The following is a 17,144-nucleotide window of genomic DNA, read 5'->3' on the forward strand; positions in this document are numbered from 1 at the left end:
CAAAACCTGCATTACCAAATTGATTGAAACTTCAGTAGACTTTCAGCCCTATTTTACCCTCGACAACGTCGTGCCAGTTTACTTTTCTTCTCAGGATTGTGCTCAGTAATCAGTCAGATAATTGTTTTTTGATATGTGTTATTTGTTGTGATATAATTGGTTTGGTTTTCACAATATAATTGCTCAAAGTCAAATTGGTCTTTCGTGCCCCGCCCTACCTTATGTCATTTTCAAATACTTATAGGTATTTGCAAAGATAAAAGAAGAGTATATGAGTATTTGTAATTTTAATATCAAGTACTTTTGTACTTTATATACTTTTTATACTTTACAATTTGTACTTTTTGGGACAAAGGAGATAAATCCAATAAAAATATTGCTTTTAGAAAAACCCGGAACACAAGGTGGAAATCCGGGATGTAATCCAGACGTAAACTTGGCACCGGCTCACTAGCGCCAAATTATCGCCTAGACTCGATACACGAAACACGCCATAGATTGGATAAATAAGTGAACGCGGGACCTGTTACAACTTGTTCAACTGGGTACAACTTCGCACCGATGTTATAAGATAAGAGCTTCTTTATCTTCGGGGATTTTTGTAATACGTGTAAAAACATTTTAAACGAAAGCAATTTATTTATGCAATTGTGTAGTAGATTTAATAATTAATTGTTTCTTAATCATTATCAAATATAATTTTTCAATAAAGATTTTAATAGTATAAAATATTTGTTCACAATAATGTTAGTACTGTGTGCGATTTGCAATGAATTACTTGAAAGTTCAGTGGAAATATTTATTACTAATTGCGGACATGTATTTCACTACAAATGTCTTTCCCAGTGGCTTCCGAGGTACAATTCTTTCCAATTATCTTTTAAAGTACATTAGGCTAACCTATGGCTAACCTCAAACTTGTAGTTTTTAATTCATTTTTTAATTCATTTTGTAAGTTAGTACTTGATTTATAAATTTTGTAGATCTCCAACTTGTCCTGAGTGCCGTCGTAGAACTACACCATCTACCATACAGAAAATTTACTTTAACATTTGTGCAAACAGATCTCTTCTCGAAGAACCTGCTGTGTTACAAGAACAACTATCAGATGCAAATTAAGGATCACTGATCTTGAAAAATCTCTTGAATATTCCAATGATACAGTATTTATTAAATATGTTTATATATATTCTTATTTATGTAAATTATCAATATTTTATCAATTCATATTGAGCCAATACTTTTACTAAGTCACGATATTTCTGTAATATTTATTTTTCATTATTTTTCTGATACAATTGTTTTAAAAGTAATATAATTTTAAACTTTTTTTTGTGAAAATAACTAATATTTTATATTGCAGTTGAAATCATCTGAAAAAAAAGTTTTGAAACTCGAAAAAAAACTGACTAAAACAAGTGCAGCTTTTGATACAATGAAGTATCAATACAATTACTTCAAAGATCAAATGAAGGAATTATCGGAGCTAAGAGAACAGATACAAAAAATGCAAGAAAAAGTGCAGTCCTTGGAAAAGTTAGTGCATTGAACATAAGTTTCTCATTGTAATAAATAATGGTGAAATATACCATGATATCCTCAAGTAATCTTTTTTTCATTATAGAGTTGACCTACTATTAAAATCAACTTGCAAAGAAGTGGATGCAATGCTTTCTAATAATACGAGTGTTGCAGATTTGGCTAGTTTTGTATCTACACTCAAGAGGTGAAGAATTGTTATTATCAATATTAAAAATTGGGTAGGGCGAGGCACAGAGGTCCAATTTGACTTTGAGCTATTATAATGTGATAACCAAACCAATTATGTAACAACAAATAACACATATCAAACAAACAACAATCTGAAAATGTTCAGTAAAACTCCCAACTAATTCATCATCATAGAAATATTATTTGCAGAAATGCTGTTTTTCAAAAATTTTGTCACCTGGTACTTTTTACCATATGGGCAGGGTATAATGGGACGCCAGGGGACAATCGGGCCCAATGTCTTGACAAAATAATTGCTACATTATTCCACTAATGCAAAATATCAATTTTACATTTTTAGATCTGGCATTTGATCAGAAATATTCATCAGCAGAGTTGGAATCACTATTTATTTAATTTATCTGTTGTGAGATTGCTTTTTTCAACTCGATATAATTTTTTATTTACTATTTTTTATTGTTTACATTTTGCAAAGGTAAAGATTTAGTTGGTCCTTTTCACAACACCAACGTGCAAGTTGTTATAGAGGTTGTATAAAAAAACTGTTGAATCTAACTTAAAATTGACAATATATCTCATAAAAGAATTGTATAACGCATACTTAAATATTATATTAAGGTCATGAAAACTAAACATCCCTGCTCACAACTCACAAATAAGCTAACCACGAAAGAATATACTTTTTTAGGAATTTCCGAAACATTGCCATTTTTCTCCCGATAGCAATGTCATATGATGTCGATAGACATTGATGACTGGTTATACATCTTCTTCCCTCTACTTTCAAATATTGTTAAAAAATTGTTAATTGAGAATGTATTTTAAATAGCATATTTTAAAAATTTAGCAAACTCACCTCAAGTGAAGAAAAGCAAAACAACTTAAAACTTGGGTATCAAAAATTGCAACTAGAAGTTATTAAATATAAAACCCAGTGTATTCGATTCAAAGAGAAACTTGAAATGCATAGGTAAATTGATGTATAGTTTATATAGATTTTTATATGTATTTTAGAAAATGTGTTTTAAAAAGATGTCTTTGAAATATTTAAGCAACGATCAAGAAAAATTCATTGATTTACACAGGGAAAAGTCAAATCTGTTGGAACGTATTGCAGAATTAGAATCCATAGTTGAACTTAACAAAAGTACACCACCCAAAACTGTAAGTAATTTTATGATGTGTACAATTATACACAACTCTAATTTTTATCTTTTAACTGAATGGCAAAACTATATTTGAACCGCTTTTCACAAAAATGGAAAACCTTACATTTGAAAATGATTTCAAATACATTTTGTTATTGTGTATATCTGTATCGTGAATAATATGTATATAAATTCACACAGAAGGTACTAAACAACTCAAATAAAAGTCCGGATTCTCCATATTTACAAGTTCAATCTAGCAGTTATGGAATGATGCCACTAAGAACTTTATCAAATAATATCCCCTTAGAAGCAAAGAGGAAACTCGCAACAGATAATAATCAAGTAATTAATTTTATTAGTCAAACTATATTGTTCTATTATATTAAAATTATTTGTTCTTCATTTTAGTATTCCATATTCAAGAAATCTCGTCTAAATAAATGTCAAACTATGGCATCTCTTTATTCCCAAAATTTAAACAAAAAGTGGAAGGAGTTTTAGTGATGATTGTCACAATGCTAATTTGTGGTATTCTTTTGAAGATCATGATTACGTTTTTATGAATTAATATTGAAATGTGATACTAATTTTAGTTAAATATAATGAATTTTTTTAATATAATTGTTTTAATATATTATAAACTAGTGGTGCATGGCATTGTGCTTTAATGCAAATTGCAGAAACTTTTCGTACCATAATTGGACATTTAAAAAATAAAAATAATCAATAATTAAGAAAACCTGATTAATGATTGATAACAATTGTTTTAAATGTTCTCACATATATTTCATATAAATACTGTAGAACTCATTTTTCATATTTTATGTAGAAAATGTAAAAGCTTATGAATAAGTAAACAACGACGTTTATATATCTTTACAAGAAAAGTAAAACAACCGCATCAATTCGATTTAGAACTAGTGGTGTATGGCATCGTGCCTTAAGGGAAATTGCTGGAACTTCCCGTACCAGAATTATATATTCGAGGAAAAAATATCAGTAATCAATAAAAATTGATCAATGAATTACAATAATTGTTTTATACATTTTCAAATAGATAATTATAATCACTATATATTTTATTGTTCATAAAATATACAGTGACGATCTTATCGCTCAATGCACTTGAGAAAGTTTACATTAGCAGGATGTGCCAAATAAATCCATCTGAGAAAATATTTCCTACAGTTAGAATAACGTATTTAAAATATATGCGTTTTGAAACTGAATTGTAAATTTAAAATTCATATTTGAAGTATAAAAGTTCTGTGAATTTTTTGGAGAATTTTGAATTTTTTTTTTCGGAAAATTTTGAAATTTGCTTGAACTGTATAAGTAAACTTTTAAAATGAAAAATCTTGGTACGGATCCCAACAAAATTATAGCAAAAAATTAGTACTCATTTTTAAAAACTTCATCAAATATCTGATAATTTGATGTGCATACGTGTTTTGTGTTTTGTGAACATTGGCTCAAAGAATCCGAACTTCAGTTGGTCAAACTAAAAGGTTTACATTTGCAGTCCTACTTCTGTTGACGAAATTTTTCTCATGGCTGTGTTTGCGATAGGTAAAAAAAAAGATTTTTACCTTAGATCGATATGCCTGTAAACCAATTTGGGCAACGAATAGTTGTGTTGAAAAAATACTCGAGTATATTCATTTTAATATAAAATACAAATTGTTAGATGATTTTAAGATCTCAATTGAATCATTTAATCTGATTCAGACTATTCTTACTCCAACTCGTGTAACTCCACAATCGGCCTCGTGTATCCCCGAAGAAGTTTGTTTTCATAAAAAAAAACCGATTCGCTAATTTTATGTTTTCTCGACGTTTCAAGCCATTCTGAATAGAATGAGACCAAATTTGGAAAAAGTATATGTGTGTATATGTAATATGTGTGTGTGTGTGTGTATGTGAACAGATTTTTTGCCCTAAATCGACGTTTTCTCGAAAATTTAAAAGCCATTCGATGTATCTCGACGAGGACTATCGTTTGTCAGTTTTGTGGGACGATCGGCCGAGACGTTTCTTTATAAATAGCAGAAAAGTGAAAAAAAAATTGTCCACGTTTTAGTCCGCAATTCTGAGCCGATTATGAAAATTCAAAAACCGTTCGAAAGATATTGATTAGGAATCGAGCTGATTAGTTTTTGGCAAAGATCGGCCGGCCCGTTTTTTTGTAATGAAGTGTTAAAAAATTTTTTTCGACGATTTTTATTATTATTTTTTTAACTGTAGATACTATAGTCTTCTAGATCATACTAAAATATTACGGCCCTACGACAATTGGTTTCACTTTGAAAATTCGTCAAAGTTTGCAAAAATTGGTATCGTTTTTTTGGCATTTGTCAAAATTAGACCTTTCATCGACGTTTTCTCAAAAACGCCTGAACCGATTTCCGAAATTTAAAAGCGATTTGATGTATTTCGATGAGGACTATCGTTTGTCAGCTTTGTGCGACGATCTGCCAAGCCGTTCTTTGTAATTTGAAACAAAGTGTTAAACTTTTCGTCCACATTTAAGCTCATCCTACCGAACCGATTTTAAAAAATCAAAAACTGTTCGAAAGATATTAGTTGGGAATGGTACTGATTAGTTTTAGGTAAAAATCTACCGAGCCGTTTTTTTGTAATTAACTGTAGAAAAAAAATTTAAGCCGATTTTTATGGATTTTTTTTAGCGATATATATCATGGGCTTATAGAACTTACTATAATATTACGGCCTTACGACAAGTAGTTTAATTTTTAAAATTCATCAAAATTTGAGAAAATTGATAGTTTTTTTGGCGTTTTTTAACTTCCCGTAGGGTAAGTTATTGTAATGGGCCGAAAATCCAAATTGAAAATGTTTACATTTCTTGGCGTTTTGAAGGTTTTTGAACATTTTGGCATACCTCAGAAAAAATGAATGTGTGTGTGTGTGTGTGTATGTATGAATGGATACAATTTTACGTCCACGTTTTCGGGCGCACGGATCAACCGATTTGAATGGTTCAAAAAACATTTGATTCATATTGATAGGAAGATGTGCTGATTAGTTTTTTGGCAAAGGCAGGTCCAACCGTTACGGAGATACGGAGCAAATAGTGCAGAAACTAGAAATCGAGTTTTTGAGTGAACGGAGCATCCGATTTGAATGATCTAAAAAACATTCAATTATCATTACTATAGTAATGATTATATTTTAATAATTATATTACTATAGTAATGATTGGGAGAAGTTATTATTACTTTTGGACAATGGCAGGCCCAGCCATTTCGAAGACACAGAGCTAAATGTGCAAAAAATGGCAGTTTTTGAAGGAACTAAGCGTCCGATTTGAAGAAACGTCGTTAAAGATAAAATGGTGGCTCCCATACACACGTTATTTTTATAAATTTGCTCTCAATCGATTCAAAAGGACTTGAAAGGTCGAGAAAACAAAAGTGGAAAATTGGAAATTGATGTATGTTGCTAACGAAATAATAAATTAAGGAATTGTCTAAGAACGGAATTTTGAAGGTTTTTGAATTTGCAAAAATTGTATTTCTGTTATTGAAAAGTAATCATTGCGATTTTCTATTAATACTAAAAATGGGTTATATGCCTCAAGCTTTAAAGACTTCCATGATTTTTTATAATTAATCCACTTTAATGCGCTTAGGTTAGATTTTAGGATGTTCATCAAAACATAAACTATATCACTGTCCAGAATGTTTTTTGTTAACATGACCAAAATAAATGTGTCAATCAATTATGAGAAAATGGCACTGCGAATGTTCACTAAAAATTAATCACCTTGATTTTAAACTGGTATTTATCGAACTGTTTTAAAATTAAAAAAATCGATAGGTACAGGATTTATGAAAACATCGATAAAATGTAAAATGGCGGCTCACAGACACACACAAACGAAACTCCTATTGCTCCATTATCAAAACTACGATTTTTGCAACAAAACAACACTTTAGAATGTATTATAACAGTTTATGATATATTCTTTTACTTACCATTTTATTAGCAAACTCCTTCTGAATTGAGAATCAAGTTCAATATTCACTCACATTTGTTAGCTGATTTTTACTCTTTATAACATCAAAAGTTCTTTACTAAATGTTTCTCTTTTTGACAGTTCTCGGCTGGGGTTGTATAAATTATATAATTTATTAACACTAATACACCGTAATAATTCAAATTATCACACTTACTAATAATATATAGTGACTAATAATAAATAATTATCAGCATTAAACTTATTACAATTATTTAATGAAAACAGTTAGCAAACGTTTTTGATAAAATCACACCCGACTCCCAACCCACGCCATTCTAAAAGAACCCATTGCAAAATCAAAACAAACCGACCGAGAACCGGCGACTCCACCCGAACGCCACGAGTGCGTATCGATAACTGAATTTGCAACATTTTCAAATTTTATTGTTCTGATTAGGTGTTGCCATATGCGATAATAAATCCAATACACGATGTCATAGAATAAATAAATTTATTTTCCATAATTTATGTATCAAAGGCAAAAGATAAAAGTAAAAAATTACACAATCCTCAAAAACAGCTAATGTTATTACTTTGTTTTTGATTATGTTTCGGATGTAAATAGTCATATTTCTAGGAATAGTAACTATAATATTTATTTTTTTCAGTTCAGTATAAATTTACTGTACCTCGAATCTGTAGATTTAGTGAAAACAAGTAAGTTGAAAACAAAACAATTAGAATAATGCAAAACCATAAAATTATACAAAATAAATGTTTATTGTATAAAAGTTGTTTTTGTTGATTTTTGACGGCTTCTGAACGTATCTAAACTTAACACTGCTATGAGCTATTACCAACGTAATAGTTAGTCTAGCCAGCTATATTTGATATGATTTTATCAGAACTTTAAATATTACATATGATATGTTTTATTTTTAATTGTTTCACCATATTATGTCAATCTCCAACACAACTGTATTACTTAAGTTATTATATTTTGTTATTTATACTGTACTGTATCTGTGTTTAATGTCTTGAACTTGTCAATGTAGATAAACATTATTTAATGTGTCATATGTGTCAACTGTCAAATTTACTTATGGTGAGTGTAAATCTAAAAGAGTGTATATTAATATTGTCAAATTAAAAATGCAAGTTGTTAAAATTTGGGTTATTAATCAAACTTACTTACACTATAATATATCTGAAATATATATGACTAATTAAAAAAAAATATTTACTTAAGATTTGTTATTTATTACTCGATATGGGCAAAAAGTTTTTGACACGAAATACTGAGAATTATTATCCGACTGAGAGATATTATTTTGAAATGAAAATTAATTGTCATTTTTTATTATTGAACACAATCTTCAAATACCGTCAATGTAATATCTTGTGCAACGATATTTTTGCTTTGAACTTAACAATGCAGAAAGGCATTGTTTAATATGTCATATGTGTCAAAATTTTCCATGGTGAGTGAAAATCTAAAAAGAGTGTGTATTATGTGTGTATTAATAATGCCAAAAAGCGAATTTAAAAAATGGCTTATTGATGAAACTTAATTACAAAATAATAATCGATATATCTATTCATTTTTTATTTAGTTATAATATGTTTTATAATTACCCGATATAGGCAAAAAAGTACCGACACAAAATGCTGAAGATTGACTATCTGTGTGGATTGGATATTATCCAGTATAAAGAAAATATAAATGTACCTACTGTCTTTAATTATTAATGAAAATATTTATTAATATTGTTCTAACATTATTTATTAATATTTATTTATACATAAAATGGGTTTCTTCCAGTTTTATCTTTCAATATATATGCAGTTAACATAGTTTGAAATGAAAGTTTGGAACTGTGCAAGTTTCAAAATATATAGGTTTAAATTTTAAATTAAGTAATAGTATTTAAATTTTCAAGTAACGCTTGAAATTTACCAATAAGTAAATAATCAGAACGTCTAACATACTTAGTTAAAGTAAACGATTTGCGAAAATTTAGTGAGCATAAAATATTAAACGACTCTATATTAATGTATCGAATATGGGATTAAATTAATATATTACAATCGATATGATAAAATTATTTGGCGAAATATTGTTATATTTGACATTTTCGGAATTTTTAATGCGACTGATAATTTATTACCTAAAATAGTTCAGAATTTAATTTTTTTGCAATTAGCATAATACTGCGCTAGAAATATTTTGTAAATTTTCAAATATGTATATAAAATTTAAATAAATGACATTTTGATAGACTGATAAACGCTAGTACTTTTACTTATCGAGTTACATCTATAGGGTTTTAAATTTCTGAAATCGGTTCAGTCGTTTTCGAGAAAATATTGACGGAAGATAAAACATCGGCTTACATATACACATACACATACAAACACACTTTTTTCTAATATAGTATCAAATGATTAATTTATAAATATATATTAATTTCACAAATATAATATTTCATAAATATATATATATAAATTTAATATTAAAAATACTTCTCCTTCGGGAAGTTAATAAATTGACAAAACTGGTACTTTTTAACTTCCCGTAGGGTAAGTTATAGTAATCGTCCAAAAATCGAAATCAAAATTTTTACATTTCTCGACGTTTTGAAGGTTTCTGAACATTTTGGCATACCTCAGAAAAAATGGATGTGTGTGTGTGTGTGTGTGTGTGTGTGTGTGTGTTTTGTATGTCCGCGTTTTTTCGTCCACGTTTTCGGGCGCACGGATCAACCGATTTGAATGGTTTAAAAAACATTCGATTCCTATTGATAGGGAGATATGCTGATTAGTTTTTGGCAAAGGCAGGTCCAGCCGTTACGGAGATATGGAGCAAAGAGTGCAAAAAATAGAAAGCGAATTTTTGAGAGAACGGATCAACCGATTGAATGGTTTAAAAAACATTCGATTCCTATTGATAGGGAGATGTGCTGATTAGTTTTTGGCAAAGGTAGGCCCAGAGGTTTTGGAGTTACAGAGCTAAATTTTAAAAAAATGGCTGTTTTTGAGAGAACTAAGCGTCCGATTTAAATGATTCAAAGAACTTTCTGCTTTTTTCAACAAACAATTGATTTTGGAAAAAAAAATTTTTTGTTTCTAATTTTTTTTCAAAAAAATTTTTTTCTAATTTTGGACTAAAAATTCAAAAAATCACCCAAGCTAAGCACAGTCTAAGCGCCACTCTGGTAGAAATGTTTACGCAAGTGCGTTTAGACTGTTTGTGTACTGGAGCACTTTTCCAATTTTGTGAAAATTATTGAAAAATGTGAAAATGCCGCCAAACTGAGCACAGTATAAGTGTAAATGTCGCACAGAATTATTTGCAAATGCGTTTAGACTGTGACTATGCGGGAGCACTTTTTCAATTTTGTGTAAATTTGGCAACTATTTTTTTTTGGAATTTGATTCGAAATGAAATGACGATTGTTAATGTTCTGGAGATCATAAATTGATTTATTTATAATTAACTTTCCATAGGGTAAGTAATCGCAAAAAAATCGAAAATGAAAATTTTTATATATCTTCACGTTTCCGAGGTTTCTGAATATGTTGGCATACCTTGGAGAAAATTGATGTATGTGTGTGTGTATGTGTGTGTGTGTGCGTGCATGTGTGTGTGTTCGGATACAAATTTTCGTCGACGATTTCGGGAACACGGATAAAGCAATTTGAATAATTCAAAAAACATTCTAGCCGTTCCGAAGATATGGGGCAAAAAGGGCCAAAACGGTAACTTAGTTTTTAAGAGAACGGAGCGTTCGATTTGTATAGTTCAAAAAACATTTTACTTGTATTAACAAGATGAAGATTTGATCAAATTTTCATGAAGATAGGACTAGCGGTTTCGGAGATCTAGTAAAAAAAAACTAAAAAAAAAATAACATTTGGCGGTCAAAAATAATCATTAGACATTAGACATATGCATATCAAATTATCAGATATTTTATTGAGATTTTTACAATAAGTATAAGTTTTGTTTACATTCCTATGGGTTCCGTACCATTGTTTTTCTGTTAGACAGCGACGCGGCGCTTACGCGCTTTATATTTTGTCTCTATGCAGTTAAAGCAGTACGATTGCTTTGAAAAAAAGTTCAGATCTTCCAAAATATATCAAAATGAAGATAACATTTTTTCCAAAAAAAAATTTTTATAAAAAAAATTGTTTAAAATTTTTTTTTTAAAAAAAAATTTATTTTCAAAAAAAGTAATTTTTTGTCCAATTTAAAATTTCTAAAAAATCTCATTTTTTCGAAGTAAATTTTTTTCAAAAATGTTAATCGTTTTTTAAAAAAATAATAATTTTTGGTACGGGAAGTTCCAGCAATTTGCCTCAAGGCACGATGCCTTAATTGCCTTAAGACAGAATTCCACTTACAGCTAGTTATATTATTTAATCACCAATCATTACTTGAGAGTCACATAAGCTGTTGTGCTGATTTGACCCAATACTACGTCATTTCTACAGATGGAAAACCCAAATAGTTGTCTCATCACAGTTTGAATAATTTTATCATTAAAATTTCTGTAATAGGGCAAATATTCATTGATACAGCAATGCCGGATGGGGGCTATTCCCATTCGGAAACATATTGCTATCTCTTTTCCAAGTGAAAAGTGATGTCACTCCTGCTTGACAAAAGGCTCTTCAAAACGAGATCTATCCTAAGATCTCTGATACAGATCCACTTGCTCTAGCCACTTACGTACGAGGGAGCCATGCTGGTACTTTTAAATTTAAAAATATACAAAATGTGTTATATGATCATGCTATATTATTGAAATGATATTTTCGATACAATTTTATCTGTAATTTAATTTTTTATGACAATTTTTAGATTATTGAAGCTTTGAACAAGAACAACTATTTGATGAAAAATGCATGCTTATGTTTGAAAATAAACTAGAACTTAAAAGTGTTAGGCGCAGCTGAAGCAATAATACTTATTACTTAGGTACATGGAATTTTAAAAAAACAACCCAATGGATGATCAACCTATATATCATACAATTATTATGAAAAAAATTCAAGTAGTGACGATATATTTTTAACTTAATGCATAAATGCCTGCAAGGACTATTTTTCTTGGAAATACATTTTGGATGTTCAACCTATATTACTGATATATGAAATACAATATATGTTCTATCGCATAAATAAAAAAATCGTTTAAACACATATATCAAAAAATTTCTAACATCTTGTATTCCCAATTTTGCTCTCGTTCGATCCACCAGTTCACTGCCAACAAAAGCGAATAGAATTACATCGAATCACCGAATTCGGATTGCAGGAGAATAAAATCGAGAAATTCAAATGATCTAGACGCGTGCAAAATTCAATCTTTTCCGGATTAAATTTATGTAACGTCGCATCTAATATACATATAAGAATTCGTAAATATATTGTGCGGCTATAAATCAACTCGGGGGTAGATTTGCCGCGAAAAGCAACCAAGTGACAAATTCCTTAAGCGGTGCCTTGTGTATTACAGAGGGAAATGACTCATCTTATTTCTGCAAGGAAAAATCAAAAATGCAATTTGGGAGAGGAACAGTCGAGGTGAATAAATACATACCGAAAAAGTTAGAGGCCTTCCGTGAAAATGCATGGTGCTGGTGTTGGCCAGTATTTTAACATTAACTTGAAGCTGATGAAGTTTATTGATATGTTCCAATGTGCCGATACTGTGCAGAGCTAGATAATGCGACGAAATTTTATTGCAGACTTCTACAATAGAAATGTTATGGCAATGCTATTTTACATGTCTATCTTCTTATGAGTTGGTAGTAAGAAACTATCAAAAAGCTTTGTATTTGCTGTACGACCAGGCGTTTTACGCAAGAAACCTGAAAGAGTGCAATTTTCCGATGTTTTTATGAAAACACGTATATGGAGTTACGTTTTATGTGTAAAATTGAGTTTTAGACCATCTGTTTTTACCAACTTATACGAAGACGACCCGTAACATAACATTACCATAACATTTCTATTTTATCTGATTATGGGAATTGGACCCTACATTTATTGGTTTTTATTTCAATGGATTTTTTCGTGGTTCTGCAGGTTCAATATAAGCTTTGGCCCTGCAACCAAGGATTTCAGGTCCGATACCCATCTCAAAGAGCCTGATATAAGCAGTTGTAATATCGAGCTTCCACTTAAAAATAATAATCTCTTTGTTTTTAATTAAAAATAGCTGTTTTTCGACACTGCAGAATCAAATTGAAAATATATTTTTAAATTGAAAAGAAAATCTTATAATAAAAATATATCAAATACAGTTAGTCCAACCGTTGCGTTGTTTTCTGGAAAACGACGTTGTTATATAAGAAGTATCTTCGCAACACATCATAGCATCATACGATAGTGAATTTTGGTTTGCTGTTCGATAACAAAACAAAGTTTTACAATATTCAACTAATTTAAAAATATTCAGAAATGTGCAAATTATTTTAAATTATTAAAAACGTTTTAAACAACATTTTCAATTTTAATATGTATTTTGTGAATTTTGGGTATATGCCTTAGATATCATTTTTAGCATATTTAAAATAAAAATCTTTTCTATTTGATCCATAAATTGTGTAGTCTATGACCTCTTACATTGGATTTTTCAACAATGGCAACACCTAGATAAGGGCAAAAAATATTTCAAAACATTGTGGGCGGCGTTCATTTTGACAAGTCGAGTGCCCTTATATGAAGGTCGTGTGTTGTGTTCGTGTGTAGTGTGTCTTGTTTGATTTTATCAAAAACTTTTGCAAATAAAGTGGTGAGTGAACCTTTATTTTCATTAATTATTATAATATATTGTAGTGTATATAGTATAATATTTTGTTACCAGTATTATAGTTCAGAAAATGGATCCAGTACCTTCCGAAATGTAGACGGCCGCCTTAATTCTACATGTTGTTTGGATTGTTGCAGCGTCGATCAGTGTTGTACTAATTTTTTTCGATGTTATGATATTTTTTTTATTTTAAAAAGAATCAGAACTTATTAGTCCTATAAGTTGATATGCTGATTTGACTTAAAACTTAGTTACATCTCATTATGATATATTATTATTACATTTTCTGTAATAGGGCGAATATTTTTATTGGTGCAGCAATGCTGGGTGAGAGCTATTTTCACTTGAAAACATATTGCTATCTGTATTCAATAATTCAATTGAAGTTTGTTTTCACTACTGCTTGACATCAGGGTGCTCAAAGTGAAGATTCAAGTCCAGTCGTTCTACCCGGTTACCTACGAGCGAGCTCCCTATATGGTAAGTTTTTTTTAATACAAGTTTATGCAGTTTTTTGAACCAAATTAATTTATTGGTGGGAGTGCGATTATGTGATCCGCTGAACCAAATTTCTAATGATGTCTGCAACATATGCAGTAGTTCACGTACGCATTAGGAAAATGTCATCGATTCTATTTTTCTTTATAACTTTCCTTTCTTTTGTTACCCGATTTGGGTTAATACTTTTGCAACAACGGTTCTCAGGAGCCACTCTGATATATTGCGCTGTTTGTATATTATATAGCCAGTTCTCACTATCACTATGAAATAAAAATGTTACGTTACGGATCTATGATCGTATTAGTTGGTAGACTCAAACTGTCAAAAAGTATGTATTTGCTGTGCGATTATGGGTTTTTCACATAGAACCTAACCTCCAACAGGAACAGATGTCAAATAACAATTAAATCATACGTGCATTTATATGATGTCACTTTGATAACACTTACGTGAAGTCTAACCAAAGTTAATATTATGACATTTGTGGGTAAGGTTTTATGTGTAAAACGCCTTTTCGCAAGAAAGGCAAATATATAGTTTTTTGATAGTTTGTAATTAGTTGTAACCTCTTTTTATTTGACCTATTAAATTTAATTTACATAACACTTTGTGCAAACATAGCTGTTCGCCAATAGCAATATAACCACCAAGTTTGTAACAATTTTGAAAATTATCTACAAAAGTAACAAAATTCTACCAAATTAGTTTGTTTTTACATGTCGATTCTGCTGACTTTATCAAATCGCAGAAAACTAGAATATTGTTGAATTTGTTTCTATTCCTAATTTTATAAAGAAAAGGGTCTGCAAATGCTATTTTATTGCTAGGCTCGCATAAAAAAATTTAATAAATGCATTTATTTTTTCTCAAGATAAACTATAATTATATCCTAACTATAACATTCAGTAGGTACTAACTTTACTTTTATAATATTATTTATAGCTTCAAAAAGCTTGAACTGTCTTGTTTTATGGTAAAAAGCCACATTCTAAAAAAATAAATTGTTTACATGTTAAATTTTCACTGGAAACTTTGTCCCATTTAGATTATTTATATTTTTTGTAAAATATTTTCAGTTATTTTGATTGATCTACTTTTCACATTGGTTTTTGCTGAAATAAAGCATTACTAATGATGTATGGCAACGTGCCTTAAGTCAAATTGCTGGAACTTTCCGTAAAATTCCGTAAAATTTAGTAAAAATACGGGAAGTTAAAATAATATTTTTTCAAAATTTCTGTGCTCTTTCCTTCGTATCTCTAAAACGGCTGGACCTGCCTTAGCCAAAAACCAATCATCACATATCCTCATCAATAGCAATCGAATATTTTTCGAACCATTCAAACCGGTTGATCCGTGCGCCCAAAACGTGGACAAAAATTGTATTCATAAATACACACACACATACATTCATATTTTCTAAGGTATGCCAAAATTTTTGAACGAAAATAGCTTACATTGCAAAAAGTTAATAAAAGCTTATAATATAAAATAATACTCCTTGACTCAAATGACCCGGCACATGGTATATAACGGTATATATTAAATATTACTAAAAAAATTAAGAAATTATTTTAATAGTAAATTGATTAGTACGAGAAGGTCCGAACATTAGATTTTCAAAAACAATAAAATTATATATGCTACTCCAAATCAAAGTTCAAAACGGGTCATTTTACCCGACTTTCGTATTATTAGTGGTAATTTGATGAGTATTATTTCTCATTGGTGATCACACGTTGAACTTTCTGCAGATTTGCAATCAAGAAAGTCATAATCGTTCATCATATTACATACTTCATGTCAAAGATCATACTTTAGTATAAAATATGTTAATTTTAAAAGAAAATGACAAATAAGGTTCGTACTTACATATATCTTTTCATCACATTTTTATGCTAGTAGTTCATTTTACATCAGGTACATTTCACAAGATAAGAAAATGTATGTCTTCATTCAAACTCGGAAATGATATAAAAAAGCGGAGATTAAAAAACATGTTACCTCAAATTGGATCTGCATGTGACACGTTAATACTTCCTAATATATATGTTCAAATCCTAAAAGAAATATTTGATCCTTATTAACAAAATGATTTAAAAAAGGCACATCCTTTTCAGATAATTTTAAAGTAATTACTTGTGAAATAAAATATTAATTTACTTTAGTAATAATTTTTTTTTCAAATAAAATATTCTGATTGTTTCAAATTGTCTAATTATTAATCTTCCATAAATCAACAACATCAAATAAAATAATAAGCAATTAATTATTCTTCAAGTCTAATAAGTCTAATTATTAATCTTCCATAAATCAACAACATCAAATAAAATAATAAGCAATTGAAATTGTTGGATATTTCTTTTTTAAATGAATTGATCAATCTTTTTTTATTTTTAATTTAATTTTATTTAATTAGGCACGCAAATTATTGTTTTATTATGTGTTTAAGGTAATAATATTGATATCATATTTGACTAGCTCTTATAAAAAAAGTTATTTTTTATGAATAAATTTCAATTCAATTCAATTCAAAGACTATATATTTCAATATATAAAAGTTTGTACATTGCATATTATAACATGGGTTTATTACCCGTAGGTATTGTATCCTTCATTGGATTTGGTTTTTCAAACAATAATTAAAGTATATGTAAAACTTTTTGACAAATCGTGTGGCAAAAAGAGGAAAGAAACTTTTTCTCCCAAAAAAAAACCACAAAGCAATATTTATAATAATAGTTAATTATACAAATAAAAAGAAAAACAAAATAAAAGATTTATTCTCATCCAAATATCAATTACCGCTATGGGTCGATCAGTATATATTTTGGCATGGCGTGATTTCCATACCAAATATCGTCTCTTGTGTATTGGCCGAGGCCCGCGATGTTAACATTAGGATGATCCCCACATTTTAGATAAAAATTTTCAGTGAGCTTTTTTATAAAGTCTA

At 29.4% G+C, this 17,144-nt stretch overlaps 2 protein-coding genes across 2 annotated transcripts; both read left to right on the forward strand.

The window, feature by feature from the left end:
* The first annotated feature begins 616 nt into the window (after nt 1-616).
* Nucleotides 617-1,119, forward strand: LOC113385502 (E3 ubiquitin-protein ligase TRAIP-like). Its single transcript, XM_026623356.1, has 2 exons — nt 617-857; nt 984-1,119. The coding sequence occupies exons 1-2, from the start codon at nt 745-747 to the stop codon at nt 1,117-1,119; spliced, it is 249 nt and encodes an 82-aa protein (XP_026479141.1). The 5' UTR covers nt 617-744.
* An 18-nt stretch (nt 1,120-1,137) lies between these two features.
* On the forward strand, nt 1,138-3,383 carry LOC113385503. The gene is made up of 7 exons (XM_026623357.1): nt 1,138-1,163; nt 1,364-1,536; nt 1,625-1,726; nt 2,579-2,701; nt 2,784-2,895; nt 3,081-3,224; nt 3,291-3,383. Exons 2-7 carry the CDS (start codon nt 1,436-1,438, stop codon nt 3,381-3,383), a joined length of 675 nt encoding a protein of 224 aa, XP_026479142.1. The 5' UTR covers nt 1,138-1,163; nt 1,364-1,435.
* Nucleotides 3,384-17,144: the final 13,761 nt, after the last annotated feature.

Source organism: Ctenocephalides felis, unplaced genomic scaffold, assembly GCF_003426905.1.
Source record: "Ctenocephalides felis isolate EL2017-DRISC unplaced genomic scaffold, ASM342690v1 CF-g0.4_SCAFFOLD_03571, whole genome shotgun sequence".
In the NCBI taxonomy this organism is placed as follows: domain Eukaryota; kingdom Metazoa; phylum Arthropoda; class Insecta; order Siphonaptera; family Pulicidae; genus Ctenocephalides; species Ctenocephalides felis.